Here is a 17,576-nt window from a genome sequence, read left to right on the forward strand (position 1 = left end):
TTATACATCTAGATTTCAATAAGATTTACTTTATGGAGAGTAATGCCTCAGACTTTGCATGAGAAGTAGTCTTATTGCAATATAAAGAAGATGAAAAACTTCATCTAATTGCATTCTATTTTAGAAAAATCTAAGGGACAAAAATCAACTATAAAATCTACAATAAAGAATTGCTTGCGATTGTGGATTCTTTCCAAGAATGGCGCCACTTTCTTAAAAGCATCTCTCATTAAATAACTGAATATATAAAATACAAGAATCTTGAATACCTCATGTCAGTACAAGTCTTGAAGCATGGCTAAACGCGTTAGAATATATGTTTATTATGATTTGATTTTTGCATCACATATCAACTCGAGAGCTAATAAGGGTTATCAAATACATTATCAAGACGTTCTTACTTTGAATCAAAAAAAAACAAAGCAGCATATGATCAACAATAGGCAACCTTGTTAAAGCTTAAGCAATTTTATCTTTGAGCAACCAATGTATCAATGCCTGTGGATTTATTATTTTTTGATCAAGTTTATAAAGTCTCAACTACAGACCTTCTTGTTCTTAATATCAAGCATCTTACCAACAACCTTCCTGAAGAGTCTTCTAAATTCAAAATTGAAGACAATCTCTTATTCTTTGAAGAACATTTGTTTATTCTTAAAAGACTAACTCACCTGCACGTTCTTCAAACATGCCATGACTTCTTTGTAGTCAAAAATTTTGAATTCAATAAGACCTTAGAACTTCTATCTAGAGATTTTTGGTGGCCTAAAATATAGAAGGACATTAAAGAATTTGTACTACCATGTAATATTTGTTCAAGGTCAAAGAACCCTCAATATCAACCATATGGACTTCTTCAATTCCTTCCTATTTCAAGACAACCATGGTCATCTATTTCTATGGATTTTATTATAGATCTCCCACCATCAAAGTCATTTGATACTATCTTCGTAGTTGTTGATTAATTGACCAAGATGGCACATTTTATATCTTGCAAGAAGTCAATTACTAGTGAAGAGATGGCAAGACTTTTTATTGACAATGTCTATCATTACCACGGATTGTTAGACAACATTATGTCAAATCTTCAGCCACAATTTATATCAAGGTTTTGAAAGGCACTCTTTAAGATTCTTAAGGTTGACATCAATATTTCTTCTGCCTTCCATCTTCAAACTAATGGCCAAAAAAAGTTCATCAACCAAATTTTTGAGTAATATTTGAGGTACACCATCAACTATCAATAAGACGACTAGATTTTCTACTTATCATTAGTGGATTTTGCATTTAACAACATAATCCATGCATCTATGTAATAAATGCCATTCTACTCAAACTATGGTGATCATCTAAAGTTAGATATAATAGAGCCTTGAAAGTTGATAAATCCAAGAACAAAGAACCTTGCTACACAGATGGCCGAACTTCAAGCAACCTTGAAGACTCACCTAGAAAGGATTCAACAACATTATAAGCTTGTGGCAAATGAATTGATAAAGGAACATCATCCATTCTAAGTTGGTGACAAAGTGTGGTTTATTTGGCACAATATAAAAATCAAAAGGCCATGTAATAAGTTAGACTATCAAAAGTTGGAACCATTTGTGATTTAGAAACAAATCAATAATATAATTTATTGCTTGGAATTACCTTTATCCATGAAGTTTCATCAAGTCTTTTCTATTTCACTTTTGGAAAGGTATAAAGAATCAAACATACCAGATCAAAGACAACTACATCTCCTATGATTGAAATTAATGATCATGTTGAATTTGAAGTAGAAGAGATATTAGATTCAAGGATAAGACATAGAAGGTTTGAATATTTGATCCATTGGCATGGATATGATATCAATAATTGTACATGGGAATCAGCTGATAATCTTATAAATACACAAATGAAGGTTCAAAAGTTCTATCAATAACATCTATCTAGACAAAAATCAGTAAAATGAGGCACAATAGCTTAATAAGATGGCTTCACTATGATGATTTTTAGTTCTTGGCTTCATAAAAAAGGGGGATGAGATAGCCTTTAAAGAGGCAATTTTTTCAAATATTTACAATAATATAAGTGAGTAGTTCGAGTTCATGACCATAGCTTGTTTATATTCTTTTGGTCTTATCTACTTTATGTGATATAGGTAGTTAAAAGATAGACACCCTACCGATCATATCATCTCAACTAAGTAGCTCATGAGAGAGAATGCCAACATAAAGAGCTATCTAAATCACAAAAACATTGAAAGATATCGAGTGATAGATTGCTGATAATTGTATTTGAGATAGAACTTGCTTGTGAAAGACGCCCAAAAAGAGTGTTTGTAGGATTATTCTATAATAAATATATCGAAGTTAATGCTTGCTCACAAGTAGTAGGCTTGGAGTACTATCAATGGTCAGAGGGGCCTATGAACCATTTGCCTTGCAAAAAACAATTGGAATATGTAATGGATATTATACAATAGATCTTCAACTTTTTGTACATATACTGACTTACAGCAACATTGCTTCTCAAAGACCTCAAAATTAGAGGAAGAAGTGATGTCACAAATATACAATTGAAGAAGGTTTAAGAAGGTTCTAGAAGATTCTAAGAAGGTTATAGAAGATTCTAAGAAGCTTCTTGTAGATCCTAGAAGATTCCAAAAGATTCTATTGAGTTCTAAGAAGGTTCTTAAAGATTTCAATAGATTTTAAGAAAGTTTTAGAAGGTCAGAGGAGATCTTGGAAGGTTCTAGAATGCTTAGATGATTAAGAAAGTTGCCAATGAAGGATCTTAGGCTTACTTTGTTTCTAAGCCTCATGGAAACTTTTCAAGAAGCTTCTTAAGACCTAGTATATATAAGAGTCAAGGTTGAGGGAATCTTTAGTCTTGACAACTCACTTCTTGTGGTCTCGCCATGACCTTCTTGCCTTGTATCTAGTTATTGTTCTAATGTCAAGCTAATTCCATTTCTTGATCCTAAATCCTTATCTTGTATATAGTTCCTAACAACGGACTTATCAAATAAGACATTGTAATTGTCACAACCTTAAGACAATAAAATTGAAATAAAAATTCTTAAGAATGACATATCTTTTGTCAAATAGATGGCAACATATAATGTGTTTGGTATCACAACCTTGGAAGAGACTCCAAGTATTTGGTGATTTTATTAGAAGTATGAACAACTCTTGACAATATTCCAAATGTTTTAGTTGAAGGAAGTTACAAAGACCTCAACAACAATCAAATAACAAGGTGGTCTTCTTGCTCTAGTATAAGACACTATCAATGGCTGAGAGGACCTATCAATCATCTTCAAAGGGAACAAAGATCAGAGTATGTGGCAAATATAAATTGCCGCATCTTGGATAGTCTCAACATATAAAGATTGCTCCTCATAGAATTTGTTCATAGAAAGGGGGAGAGAGGTAATATCATAGATATTCATAAATATTCTAATAAATACCTATATGGTTAAGTAGAAGTAGATAAAAATAAATAAAAGTAGATTAATTTTATAATACCTTTTAGAGAAGCTTCATAGATGCTACTTTGATTTTATATATATTTGTAGTTGATGGGTAGGTTAGAATCTTGATCAATAAATTAACGACATGTTGATAGCTTGAAAAATAAGTTAATTATGTGGTATACATATAGAAAACTTATCTTATAAGTTAAGATACATGTCTTGTAAAGTCAACACATTTTAGAGGTTCAGCAAGACATTGCCATGTAGCTCCTACTGAAGAATATATGTAGAGGTAAGAGTGAAGCCTTCTTTACTCTAATCAATGTCTTTTTAGTCCTTAATCTTATTTCTAGATTTTCTAGTCTTCTTATTTTTGGCAATAGCCATTCTAATTCAATAATATATCAACTTTGAATGACTTTTTAGTTCTTTTTAGTATCACAAGAGTGTATTGAAGATTTCTTTGTTTGAAATTTATGCCCTTGACAGCAAGTAAAACAAAAAAATAAGAAAAAATTAAAATAATCCATTCATAGATATGTGGCTTGTTTCCAATAACATCTCTTGGTGGTTCAAGCTATATACTTATCGTAACTGATGATTATAGTTACTTTATTTGATTTGATTTTTTTTGCTACAAATCACAAGGTTTTGCAAAGTTTAGATTTTATGAATATGGTTGAAATGTAATTCAAAATAAAATTTTGATCAATGCGCTTTGATCATAGCAAGAAATTTCTTTCTAAAAAATTTATCACATTATGTCAAAAAAGTAGAATAAGGCAGGAACTCACAAATGGATCTACTCTAAAACAAAACAACATTGTAAAAAGAGCCAATTGCAAATTAATTGATATGAATTGCACTATGACAATTCAAGCCAAAATGCCAACTTTTCTATGGATATAAATCATTTTTAAAATCCCAATTTGTCATTCCTCTAGATTTTTGGTTCCAAAATTTATATATAGATTAAAACATGAAAATATAATAAATTCTAGCCTCAAGTTAAGTTTGGCCTATTTGTAGAATATGACCATAGAACTAAACGATTTTAAGTATGAATTTTCAATGAGCATAAGCTAAAAATTTCTAAAAATGTTGTAGTAATATGTGGGGTCTACTTGAGAATGCATTAAATACCTGGCCGTGGAAGAAAAAATAGAACTTGTAATAAGATGACTATAATAATTTTAATAAAATCCTAAATAAACATAAATTAAATTATAATAATGCTAATTAATTTTTAATTAAATTCAAATTTATAAAAGAAATATAAAAAAATCATAAATTATTCTTAATAAAATATATATAATAAAAAAATATCAAAAAAAATATTAAAAAAATATCAAAAGTAAATTGTTTAATTAAACCTTAATAAAATCCTAATGTAATCTTCAAAAAACTTTAATGAAATCCTAAACCAAATTCTAAACAAATCCTAATGAAATCCTAAATCCTAATCACACATTAATTAAATTCTAAATCCTAATCTTAGAACAAACTTTAATAAAATCTTAAATCTTAATCAAATACTAATTAAATCTTAATCAAATTCTAATCTTAAATCAAATCCAAATAAAATCCTTAATCTTAATTAAGTCCTAATCAAATCTTAATCAAATCCTAAATAAATTTTAATAAAGTCCTAAATAAATTCTAATCAAATCATAATCAAATCTTATATAAATCCTAAATCTTAACCAAACTCTAAATCAAATCTTAAGTAAATCCTAAATAAATCTTAGATACTAAAATAACTTTAATCAATCCTTAATCAAATCCTAAATCCTAAACAAACTCTTAACATATCCTACATTAGATTAAAAATTCAATAAATAGTTTTTGAATTGTTGATTTTGACTTAAAATTTGCAAGATTTGTAATAACTAAATTTAAACCAAGCATAAAATATTTGAAAAAGATTTCACATACTATATAGGTGATAATTCTTGAATTCCCCTCAGATATCAGGTAGCCTTTTTGTCCAACCCTGATATTGATATTTATGAACCACGATTTCTTAATTTTACTTTTAAATTGGTTTTAAAATTTTCAGAATTATTGGAAGTCAAGTTAAGTGCCTTTGAATAAAATTATATTTCAATCCAATTAACAAATTAATAGATATATTAGAAATTCTCATTGATCCTATAAACCTCAATTTTTAAGACTATAACCTACAAAATTTTCGTATTCTTTAATCTAATAGCTTGATTGACATCAAATTTTTTACACACATTCATAACAAGCACAACAACAAATTTTCAAATTTTTACTTATAAATATCCTACAAAACTCACAAAATCTTCAAATTCATGAACTTACTTTTATTTCACAAAATCTAAATCTATCAAGTACATTATTAACTTAAAAAATCCCTAAAAACCTCAATATTAATCCAAATGACATGAAATTAACTCTCAAATTGTTTTTCACAAGTTTATTCTCAAATTTCATTCTTTGATTGACAAAAAAACCTTAGAAATAATATAGGTGCTCGGTTTTGTGCCTTTGGATTTAATTTTGATCCTAGTTGGCAATTGGTCCTTTTAGGATATCAATTCTTATTTTCTTGTACTAACTTTTGCTAAAATATATAATATAACTCTTCTATGATAAAACATTTCCTTTCTTCTTTTATTTAATGGCTGTTTTATTATACAATAACATATTCTTCAACAAAACAAATGTCTTAAACAAAGATATTGTACCAAACCATAATCTATCAACTATTCAAAATAGCACCAATGTCTTAAACAAGACAAAAGCAGAAACACCAATCAAACCAAAGGACTCACTATTACTTGCATCTAATAATGCAAATAAAATATAATCAAATCTAAATATCAAAAGATCAATTGACATCAATGAATAAATTCTACCCACCGCATTCTTAATCAATGCCATTGGATATCTAGTTCTTGATACATCTACGCATCCTACAAGAAATACTCATATATAAAATGGTATTATTCAATGGCATCATCCTACTCAAATCCAAGAACTATCTTCTTGATTGAGAGATAGGATAATGTTCTCTTGCAATGGTCTCAACACAACAATAAAATCACATTCTCTTTACCAAATCATACCCTACTTACAAATTGAATACAATTATTTTTTGGTATTACTCATGAGCCATTAGATCCTATTAGTTTTGATGCAATTAATGTTGATCCAAATTGGAAAGAGACTATAGAACAAAAGTGTACTTCCATTATGAAGAACAACATATGGAAGCTCTATGACCTTCCACAATGCATCCTCACCACAAAATAGACATTCAAAACCAAAATTCGATGCAATAGAAAACCAATAAAACACAAGGCAAGACTAGTTGCAACTTTGAACAAATTTAGATAATTGACTATAATGAAAACTTTAATCTAATTATGAAATAGAAAGCAATATGATTGATCATTCTTCTTACAACCAACAATGAATGGTCACTTCTTTATTTCCATATAAGATCCACTTTCCTAAATGGTGATCTAAAAGAAATTATATACATACTCATCTCTAATAGTTTCTACAATTTCACAAACTTCAACAAAATATGCCAACTTAACAAGTCTCTTTATGGCTTGAAGCAAGTATGAAGGGCCTAAATTTAAAAAAATCAATATATTTTTTAATATACACAATTTTTTCAAAACAAAAGTAACTACAATCTCTACTATCTCCAAGATAGTGTTGGCACAACCATTGTCATACTCTACATTGATGATCTCTTGTCAACTAGCTTTAATTCCAACAAAATAACCTAAATCAAAGACTAACTCATGAATCAATTTGAAATATCAATTCTTGAAAATATTGATTCCTATGTTGGAAAAGATTACTAGAATCTTCCTCTCCTAACTTAATTGTAAAAGACACCACCCATATTATGAAGGACTTGACTATGGAAGATTACACACCATCCTCTACATCCATGACTAAAGGACTTAACATCAACAATGAGGCAGACTTGCAACACATCAATACAAAGCATTTCTAGAAATTTATGGAAATGCTCATATATTTGGTAAATACAAAACCAAAAATCTCCACTGCCAAAGGAATTCTTTGCAGCTTCATGCATAATCCTTGAATTCCACACCTACAAGTAGTGAAGAATTTGCTCACAATCCAGTGTGCCGCAACAGATCCAAACACATAGAAATGTGGTTACACTACATACGAGAAAATCTACTCACATGAACAGTAGATCTGTTTTTCGTATCAACACATGATCAGATCACACATATCTTCACCAAAGCTATAGGAAAGAACAGATTTGTCAAGCTTAGAAGCAAAATGGGAATAAAAAACTCAAGCTTATTATCAGAATTCTAAACGGGATCCAACTTATAAAATCCTAGAAAAAACCTAGTTCCCTAGCACAAAGGGCCCTGCTTCCTCCATAGTCAAAGTTTTGTGAACAGCACCCCGAAACTTAATCACCTGTCTCTTGCAATCTGTCCATCGGTAGTAAACCCTAGGGCAACGTCTATATTGAACCGCAAAGAACCTCGACTGACTATTGACATCACCGAGGTTATCTCTCAAAGAAACCACCTTCTCCGATTATACCCCATCAAAACCTTCACCGCTCACAGGAGTTCGCAACAACAAGAAGATAATATCCAAACACCAATGACAAACTCAATGAAGTGTTGCCAAGAGGAACCAAAAGCTCCACAGAAGCATCTGAATCTGCAAAAATTTAGTGCTTTACAAAACCATTACATCCAGGGTAAACACTCGTTGTACTCTGCACACTCCATCTCCAAATCACGTGGAAAGACTCACTAGCGAAAACTTCTGGGTATCACGACGACTGAAACCTGCATACATCCTCCGGTAACTCGATTCCAAAAACCAGGAACACTTCGATCTCGTTACCTTATCAAAGTATGATTTATCGAGAATTCTAAGCGCGAGGGGTGTTGGAGATCTATATTTCATTCTGTCAGATAGATGAACAACATTCATTTGATCACGAACTAGTAAATGTATCGTTCTCGTGCCCATCAATAAAAAAATGTTGTTACTTTTTCTATGTGTATTCAGTTAGAGGGTCACATTCAAGAGACATATTTGTGACATAGTATATTCATTCATTTGTATTTGTTGGCATTTGTGATGAAACTCACAAGCGACAAGAACATAATGGGTTTTGCAATACCCTGCAGAAATAAAAAAATATATGGAATGCTTATGTAACATTCCATACCCTCTTGTTGTAACCGCATGAAAAGAAGCGCTGGGATAGCAACGAGGCAATTCAATCCACAGACCTTGCACGATCCACATTATAGAACAATACATAATTCTCCACAAGACAGTTGTACAGGTGGCGTCAACTTTGTAGCGTCCGATTTCGCGGACGAGAGCGTCGGACCCGCAATTTGAGCGCTTCGACATATGGAATTGAATGCTTTGGGGTTGGACTGGTAAGAATTCCGCAATGTGAATTTTCGGACCATTTCCACCGACTCATCTGGCCTTCTTGCCAACACTTGCACTGATGCGGGACTTGGTAGTGGACGAATTACTTTCATTCTTGACGCCTACTCATTCAAATACCAGCTTTTAACGGCCTTCAAGAGGCTGCTCTTGGATTGCCGACAAGTCTCTCCTTCACAATAATTTTGAGCACATAAAACCTGGTTTTTTTAGGTCTAAAGCCTTCCTGTAGACTTTTGTTTGGGGTCCATGCTCCTCATGTGTCTCGATGAGTTTGATTTGTGTTAACTTACAGGATATATATATATATATATATATATATAAAAACGTTAGGAAGAGTTTTTACATTAAAAAAAAAGCCACTTGATATTCGGGTGGATGAACACAATAGTTTAGTTCCTTTATGCTTGTTGATGAGGTATACTTACATCGTTTTTCTATTCACGCTTTGAAGCTTTTCGGAAACTTTGAGAAGGGCATTTGACGAATTCAAATATTGAAAAATATGTTTGCATCCAAAAATATATGTTTCAAAGTCCCCATTCCCAAGACACTTGTATATTACTCTGTGTATGACAGCATTATTTACACATATTTTCTGATTTATATATTTATTCATGTTTTACTCATACATTCACAATATCCAGAATCCATAACTTGAAGAAAAACTCGTAAACATAACAATCTAGAAAATGGTATTATTAGTCAATCAACATCTACTCCGACTTAAGAATACAACATTAATATAAATTTTAATTCAAAATTTCACTAATTATATTATTAAATATTAAAGATTAATATTAATTATTAAACTTTCATAGTGTACATACCCTACTTGAACCGATTCTCCTTAATTTTTCCCGAAAACCATCTCATTTGAACATTGAATTGAAATAAAATAAACATAGAATGCTCTCGCAGCATTGTCATTATAGCAAAGCGGCTTGTCCTTTTGGCTTGGAGTAGCATTAGAGTGTGCTTCATACACTTGGAGTACTATGTCGGTAGCTCTGCATATAATTACTGCGGCTTGCTGTGAAGCTACTAAACTTGATGTGCAAGACTTAAGAAATAGTCGAAAATCCAAGGGGATTCACGTCTTTAGAGTTCACGTGTCGCAGAAGAAATGAAATCAAAGCAGCGATGGCAATTAGACAGAATGTGAACTGCAGTTCGTGCTTAAAAAGGAAACAATAGCATGCCGACTCCGATTGCAGTGAAAGGCACAGTGAAGTTGTCATCAATTGGGAGAGGCAAACCCTCGACAATTGCACCGGCAAGGGCCACCGCTAGCGACGTAATATAAACACCCGGCGTTGCTGTGAAAAACCCACATGCTGAGAAGATAGCTATGTATCTGCATATTTCAAAACAAAGCCAACATAACCATTCAACTCATGGCCAACCGAAAAATGATTAAGACGTCCGAAATCACAATACAATTTAAAATGTGTAAAAACTGGGCAGATTTAGGACTTTTATCTATATCCAGAAACATTTTGCTACCATCACAGAATTTTGAGGTTGGTTACATACACCGTGGACGCGAGTGAGGCCAGCATAAAGAAAGCCACAGAGCCAATGTATGATTTGTCGCTGTTGTACGGTAACTTCAGCTTACCATACTTTCTGCCCACAATATCCGCAAACCCTGCATCACCCATATCAACATCAACTAACATCGCCTCAACGCTCGATGGCCCTTACTGGAGGGATACACAACCAAAAGCTTCAAAACAAACCTTGCAGTGGGATAATCTGCCATGGTTTGTCTGTTTCAGTGACATTCTGTGTGATGGATAGAAAAGCCGAGAACAAGCATGCCGACTGTACTGCAGAAAAACAAGTATGACAGAGCAAATGATTTTACCATCGCCTGCGCACAAAGTTGCAATTGCACATATGCCAATAGGTGAATCTCGCCAGAAAAAAAGTGTTGCGACCAAGATTGCAATTGCATAATAAAGGGGACCCTGCAGCAATTCCCTGCAATGGGTTGTCAATTGTGAAACGGAGTCCAACATCGTAGAACTGGTGAGCGTAAGAGATGTGAAAGAGTTATAAACCAGACACTCTTGAACTGGTAGCCTCTGGCAAAAGATTACCTTCGGCTGCCTCCTCTGCTTATTGCTTTTACGAGAGACTCATTCTTCCAAAGACCAAGCCCTAACCCAATCATACGAAATCCGTTTGCCACAAGTGCAAAGGCTGCCAGATACTTAGCAAGAGGAGCAGTGCTGCAAGATGAAGAACAAAGTGTTACTATCCACACCGAATCCCTAAGCAAGTTTGTGTGCAATGAACCCACACATTTCGGAACATACCGAAACAAAAGGTGAGGAAAGTCAGCCTTGGAGCCAGCAAGACACCATCTAGCATCTCAGCTTCTAAAGTGTGGCTGACTATGTTAGTGCATTCGCCATAGTGAAGCTGAGTGCAGATCTAGCGTTACAAAGCCTCACCTGAAAAGAGGCCAGAACAGCATAAACACCAACCCAGACAGTATGTGGCAGAGCTTTCGACTCAACGTCTGCATATACCAACAGGACTATCAAATCAGGACATTCACAAGGACTTTCGGGGTTTTCCAGAGAACGCAGCAACAAACTCAAAGCAATAGAGTCTGCAGCACAAGCTTCAAGTTCACACCCAACTTCTTGAACTAGGGCTTCGAGACAGTTATGAGAGTGCTGTGTTGAGGCACAAAACAAGCGTATCGAGCCACATGATATCGCAGGAAGTGACACAGCCTCAAAATGAGGAAAAGTTGCAGAAATGCAGAGGCAAGTTTCACCTTCTCTAAGAAATCGCGTTTGGCTAGTTCGTCAAAAAATTGTAATATTCCGAGAGCCCCAGTCAAAGTGAACACAGCGACCACGTAATCGGATAAAGGGGAAGCTTGAACTGCTTCGACGGCAGAAGCCCAACCAGAAGACATTACCATGACAGAGCTACACAGAAACCCAACCGAAATTCTTTTCCAAAGCCCTTGCGATTGTGGGCAGCAACTCTGGGAGAATCTCGTCAAACAGGTCACAGAAACAGGTGCCATAGCCACTAGATTTTGAACGTCACCGCGAAACTTGAGATCGATAAAACACCGGGGATCCACACTCACACCCTCACATTCTCGCGGGAACATTGCGCGACAAACTAACAGCTTTTATGCGCGCTACGAGTTAGATTCCAGATGCTTGCCACCATAACCCAAATGCAGCCTGATTTGTTTTTTTTCCATTCTTCCTGTTGCTTCTGTTGCTCATGCTGACTTCAGGGTTGGTGTCTTCAGTCGTTACTATTTATGCTCTTTTAAAATTTGAATTCACAAAATGGTGTTTCTTTTTTTGGTATTTTAATATAAAGTTGGCATAAAATGTGTTATTTGTGTGTATATATATATATATCTATATATTATTTATTTTTTTATTGAGGTTTTTTTTAATTGGTTTCCACTGTGACTATTACTCTAAACTTAATTCGCCAAACTTCTATGGTAATGCATAGATGTAGGCTATTATTTATCTATTTTCACGTATGTAACTACCTATCTGCTAGTTATATTACAACACCATCCACCATAACTAATATTTAATATTCAATCATAAATATATATATATATATATATATATATATATCCAACCAATTTTAACGAATAGAGTTATAGTTACTTAAAATTGATTTATAATGAAATATTGATAACTTTATTAACTAGAGAGTTGACTGAGAATCTGACCCTAACCCTTATTTCATTTCAGTTTCCATCGTCCCCGACAGTCGCTTTGTGTCTGCGAACTGACGCTGCAGCCTCGCTTGTCCATCGCCGCCCTTTTCGCCGCCTTAAATCTCTCAGTCTCCAAACTCACCAAGTTTTCGTAAACTTGTGGCGTGTTCGGCAGCGCGTGATCGCAGCATTTGAAATTCGAGCGGCAGGTCTTGATGCGCATACAGCCAGGGAGTTCTTTTAGCGGCGGAGGAAACGGAAGCTGGGAAGACGATGATGACTGCGGAATGAATTGTGGAGATATCATGCCCTTGCTAGGCTTTGCACCTCTGACATCGCGTTGAAACTCTGCTCGTCTTTCATAGTTGCCGTGATGGAGTAAGGGTGGCTGTCGAAGTGCGGCTCATGCACTCGATTGCATGATTGAGGAGTAGGTGCGGACGTGTTGGCGAGTTTCTTGATTGTGTTGATTTTGTTTTGAGATTCTGGTTTCTCGTGGAAGGGACGGTGAGGGAATGGAAGCGGACGAGATACGCTTGGTGTTGGAAAGGGCGTCTGAGCTTCATGCCAAGATTAGTGAGGCCATTGAGCGAGCGTTGAAGTCCGAGTTTATGCGAACGACTTGCAGCCGGATGTTCGATTCTAGTTTGTCCTCTGTGAGTGACGCGGGTGAGAAGGATGGCTATGGGAGGTTTGGTGGAGATTGTGGCAAGGCCAGTACAGGTGGAGATCAGAATGTGGAGGCAAGGGCTTTAGGCTTGATTCGCGATGCTTTAGAAACGCTTGAAGACCAGCTTGAAGCTTTACAGGTTTTCTGCTCAGTTCTCACTACCGTGTTTTTTACACTGCACTTTCTTTCATGCGAGACATGCGTGAGTCGTCTCTCGGTCTTCTGGAATTTTACCGGCGACTTTTCATGTATTATGTCCGAGCAGGTGCATTTCTCTTGTTTCGTTGGAGTTTTGGAGTCCTTGTTTATTTTCCCAATAACTTAAACTACATATTATTCCTGAGCCGCGGATTATTTTGAATGCATGAAGCCCTACAAGGTTATGTCTGCAATTGAGAGATTGGTTTCGACAGTTTGCATGTAACGGCGCTCGACAGTTCTCAGAAGACAACTCTCTCCATCTATCCTGTAGTTGAGGTTGAGTTGGTTTTTCTCGTGAGACATTGTTGCCTATAGGATGTCAACGTCAAAAACGTCGTATGATGGCTTTTCATAGGGACATTGTCAGCACTCCGGAAGAATCGTAGTGGCGAGCACTGAAACCGACCCCAATGCAACGCACAAAACTTGAAAATGACGTACATATTAGAGCATGAAATCTTCATCGTTCTCTACTGGATGAGGTTTTGTTAATTTTACAGTAGGGTTGATAACTCTTACGCTCTGCAAAGAGTTTGATCCCTTGACAAGCGTTTGTGGTTTCTATGTGACGTGCCATTCCTAGGAATGGCAAGGATGTCTGTTTGGATTGTAACCCGCGATTATGAAGAGCAAGTCGGACTTTCATTTGAGGAGCATCACAATGAGATGTTCTTTCGTAATTTGCATAATACAATCAGTAGAAAGGTTTCAAGCTCTCAGACTACAGCTAAGAACATATAGGGTGAATACTTCAATGGGTCGAAGGAGCACTATAATGTTATGTCTTGTCAGGTGCTCGTATCGTCATTCAAGAAAGGTCTTCCATATCGTCCATGCTGTTGTAGCTCTGAACTCTTAAACTTTCCCTTTGACTAAAGCAACTGATTTTGTTTCTCAGTCAACGCAAAGTCACCAGAGAGTCGAAAAGGATGCCATACTTGCAGAACTCGAAGAAAATCGTCACTTACTCCTTCACAGGTTGAAGAACCATAAAGGGCGAGAATGGGAAGTTGTACATGAAGCCTTAGCATTTGCAGGTGAGCCAATGGAAGAAAAAGACGATCTTCTCCTTCCGCCGTACTCCAAGCCAGTTTTGGATGCAGCCATTGAAGTGGACGACCAATCATCCAAACATCTCTCTCAACTTATTTCGCTGCCTCAAGATCGAGCTGACAAAATGCTAACGCTCTCTAGGGGAAATGAAGTAGATAAGAAAGACGATGGATGTAAGGGCGTACCACTAGACAGAAATGGCAAACAGGACTCTCAAGAACCAGTCTTAAGTTCGGATCATAAAGTGGTTGCAGTAAGAGGTATTGATTTTGCGGGAGGATTCATGAAGGGTCTACGTGGGAGGGTTGGACATGCACTTGCCCATGCTGCAAAGGCCGTCTTAGTGGTGGCGAGTGTGGTTGCCTTCCTAGCATTTACTGAGCATGACCACAGACAAGTGGAGCAGAAACCACTTCTGGTGCCTCCAACAGTAAAGCCTGTCTTATTACCCGAAAATCATCCAAGGCCACTATCATCTCCAAAATGCTCTTGTGGCAAGAAACTCGCAGTCTTAGAAGAAGGAAATGCCGAGTGTGCGGTGATGGAGCGATTTGAGCTACCATTTCCCAGGGAAGTCAGGGATCCCAATGTTCTGTATGGTCGGGGATGAATGGAAACTCTTCGAGAACAATTCTGAAATCAGGTTGTGGAACCAGGCAGCTTCGAAAATTGAGCAATTCAAATAGCACATATCTTAATCCGACACTTTTCCAAGTCGATGAGAACCCTGCACACGGTGCGGGTAAATGTTATCGCAATTGTGCGTCTCAAGATGTGTGTATTTATATCCACCAGCTACAATTTGATTTGATACTTCAAACATGTCTACTAATACTCTTTGAAGCTGATTCTGAGCAGCACGTCAATTGGGCCCATCTTAGCAGTGACTGATATCATGGGCAGCAGGGACCAACGATAATAGCATCATATAATAACTACACTGACTGTCAGGTAATTGGTGAAGTTATATGGCATCAAATATAGTACATCGTATTCGAAGTCTCGCGACTAAACGCTAGCTGGTGACGTAAAATAAGAATTGCTTCAATACTAGAAACTGTGCCATGTGCCAGAACCCAGGAACCCAGGAATTGCTTGCATGCAAAGCATTGTGCTCCAAAAAGGAAGTTTGAGATTGTTCATAGTTAAGCGAGAGTTTCCTTTCGAAAAGTTTTACTTGTTGCAAGGAATATTCTGAAAGACCTGGAATATTGAGCTCTTGCGAAACCTCTTTGATGTTTAACTCTCGACTGTCTTTGTTGAATTTCCTGACTAAGATACTGATCGTTTTGGATGCACTCGGTGACTAATTCACTCCAGCGCGTTGAAGTATTTAACTCTGCAAAACTGATGCAAAAACTGGTCAAATCTTGCTAACGACATTAAAGCATTTTGACCGCAATGGAACGTGATCCATTGAGGAGACTGTTTAGGACTTGAAGAATGTGGTGTTGGCTTCTCCGGAAAAGTTTTTGAAACCTAATCGATCCCTGATGAACATTGTCTCCCGTGACTGCAATGCTCGTGCAATCTATGTAGAAGCTCGAAACTTGAGGAGGATTAAACAACACTTGAGCTTTGGCCGAGGCGAAGCTCAATGTCCAATGTGTCCTCTTGCTCCCCCATCACTTTATTCAAGCATAGGGGATTTCTTTCAAAGTTCACTGTAGAGCCGGAGTTCCACCATGATTTCTTACTCCGTTGACACCCTCTGGAGTGAGACAAAGCTTCACGAACAAAGTTTGGCATGCTCTGGAGTAGAAGCCTGGTGCCAAGGTCCGGCATCCTCTCACACGAGCTCGAGAAGATAGATTTCTCTAAAGGCGAGGACAGGAAAAGGACTGAATTCGAAATCATTCGATTTGCTCTGGACATGAACGCACGTACCGATTTTGAAGTTGAAAATTCCAGGTTATGGGAGGGTGTGCAGAGAGGCAACGACACTGATTGTGGCTTCGAGTAGCATTGAACCCACGATAGCTCTGCAACGACTGCATCGTTACAACCCACTTTTGGCTCTTCACCAACTCACGCCTGACGCCCGCACGAACTTTGAGGATTCTAAATGGTTGACGATGTCAACAAAAGCATGGTTTTCTAATCTAAGGTTCCACTCTATTTGTGCATGATTTGAGCTTAAGAGATAATTGACAGGAAAGTACTATTCAGCATCCAGCAAAATATTTGAAGTTTAATACTGGAACTTCCTATGAGAGGTGTTGTTTTGAACGCGTGTCTATCAGTGATCACAGGCCATAATAATCACCTCTTGTCTCCATTACAGAAAAAAAGTATTCTCGCAGGAAATTTGTTAAATCCCTCAATGTGGATTGCGAGAATGTAACAGTTCCACATTGAATCCTCCCAACTTTGCATCGATACATATTCAAGACTCCAGAGAATCTGCATTATGCACCCACGAGATTACACTAGAATTCAATTTAGGTTTAATATCAGCGACTCAATTTTGAAGACAATACTAATTCTTTAGCCTCACATTGGACCTAAATGAAGTGGACTTTGAACTGAGAAATCCACAAACAGTCATGGTCGTGAAAAAGAGAGAAATTATAACCTTCATGTGAACCATCTCAACCGAAATTTGATGTGAACTCAATCTCCATCAATCAACTCAACGTGCAACACAATTTGAGTTGAGACTGGGGTCCAAAACTTCTTTTCAACAGTTGTGCAATTGTATCACAGGTTTGTTCCTTACAAGCTTGCAAGTCCGTCTAATCTGAGTCATGCTTGCAAGTGAGCTTTACTCACGTCTAGCATGCCTAGAAAACTCAATCCGAGCTTGCTAATCTTATTCCACTTAAGGCTCTCCACTTTTGAATGAAAATGTTATGCTTTAGATTGAGGTGATACTTTGTGCTTGTTTCATAATACTTAGTCCTTCACTTGATTATGAAATAAAGTAAAGATCACTAACAAAGAGCCTACATTATTTGTACAATTCACATGGAAGAGCTTGCTTTACTTAATTTAAATCAAAGTAACACAAGAGATAT

General features: G+C 36.1%; 2 protein-coding genes across 2 annotated transcripts; one reads left to right on the forward strand and one right to left on the reverse strand.

Moving 5' to 3' along the window:
- Window positions 1-9,768: 9,768 nt before the first annotated feature.
- LOC112294085 (putative phytol kinase 2, chloroplastic) lies at window positions 9,769-12,170 on the reverse strand. The gene is made up of 6 exons (XM_024544232.3): window positions 11,709-12,170; window positions 11,377-11,444; window positions 11,020-11,151; window positions 10,785-10,900; window positions 10,451-10,565; window positions 9,769-10,271 (listed from the first exon to the last, which is right to left on the reverse strand). Exons 1-6 carry the CDS (start codon window positions 12,054-12,056, stop codon window positions 10,094-10,096), a joined length of 957 nt encoding a protein of 318 aa, XP_024400000.1. The 5' UTR covers window positions 12,057-12,170; the 3' UTR covers window positions 9,769-10,093.
- A 480-nt stretch (window positions 12,171-12,650) lies between these two features.
- LOC112294158 (plastid division protein PDV2) lies at window positions 12,651-15,802 on the forward strand. The gene is made up of 2 exons (XM_024544359.3): window positions 12,651-13,444; window positions 14,405-15,802. The coding sequence occupies exons 1-2, from the start codon at window positions 13,151-13,153 to the stop codon at window positions 15,167-15,169; spliced, it is 1,059 nt and encodes a 352-aa protein (XP_024400127.1). The 5' UTR covers window positions 12,651-13,150; the 3' UTR covers window positions 15,170-15,802.
- Window positions 15,803-17,576: the final 1,774 nt, after the last annotated feature.

This window comes from Physcomitrium patens, chromosome 17 (assembly GCF_059467195.1).
Source record: "Physcomitrium patens ecotype Gransden chromosome 17, ASM5946719v1, whole genome shotgun sequence".
Taxonomy (NCBI): domain Eukaryota; kingdom Viridiplantae; phylum Streptophyta; class Bryopsida; order Funariales; family Funariaceae; genus Physcomitrium; species Physcomitrium patens.

Excerpts from the sequence above, each read along its gene's own strand:
- LOC112294085 (XM_024544232.3), bottom strand. The coding sequence starts at position 12,056 with ATGTTCCCGCGAGAATGTGAGGGTGTGAGTGTGGATCCCCGGTGTTTT. Across the intron at positions 11,152-11,376 it reads CTGTTCTGGCCTCTTTTCAG|CACTGCTCCTCTTGCTAAGT; the intron begins GTGAGGCTTTGT and ends TTCATCTTGCAG. Across the intron at positions 10,901-11,019 it reads AGCAGAGGAGGCAGCCGAAG|GGAATTGCTGCAGGGTCCCC; the intron begins GTAATCTTTTGC and ends AACCCATTGCAG.
- LOC112294158 (XM_024544359.3), top strand. The coding sequence starts at position 13,151 with ATGGAAGCGGACGAGATACGCTTGGTGTTGGAAAGGGCGTCTGAGCTT. Across the intron at positions 13,445-14,404 it reads ACCAGCTTGAAGCTTTACAG|TCAACGCAAAGTCACCAGAG; the intron begins GTTTTCTGCTCA and ends TTTGTTTCTCAG.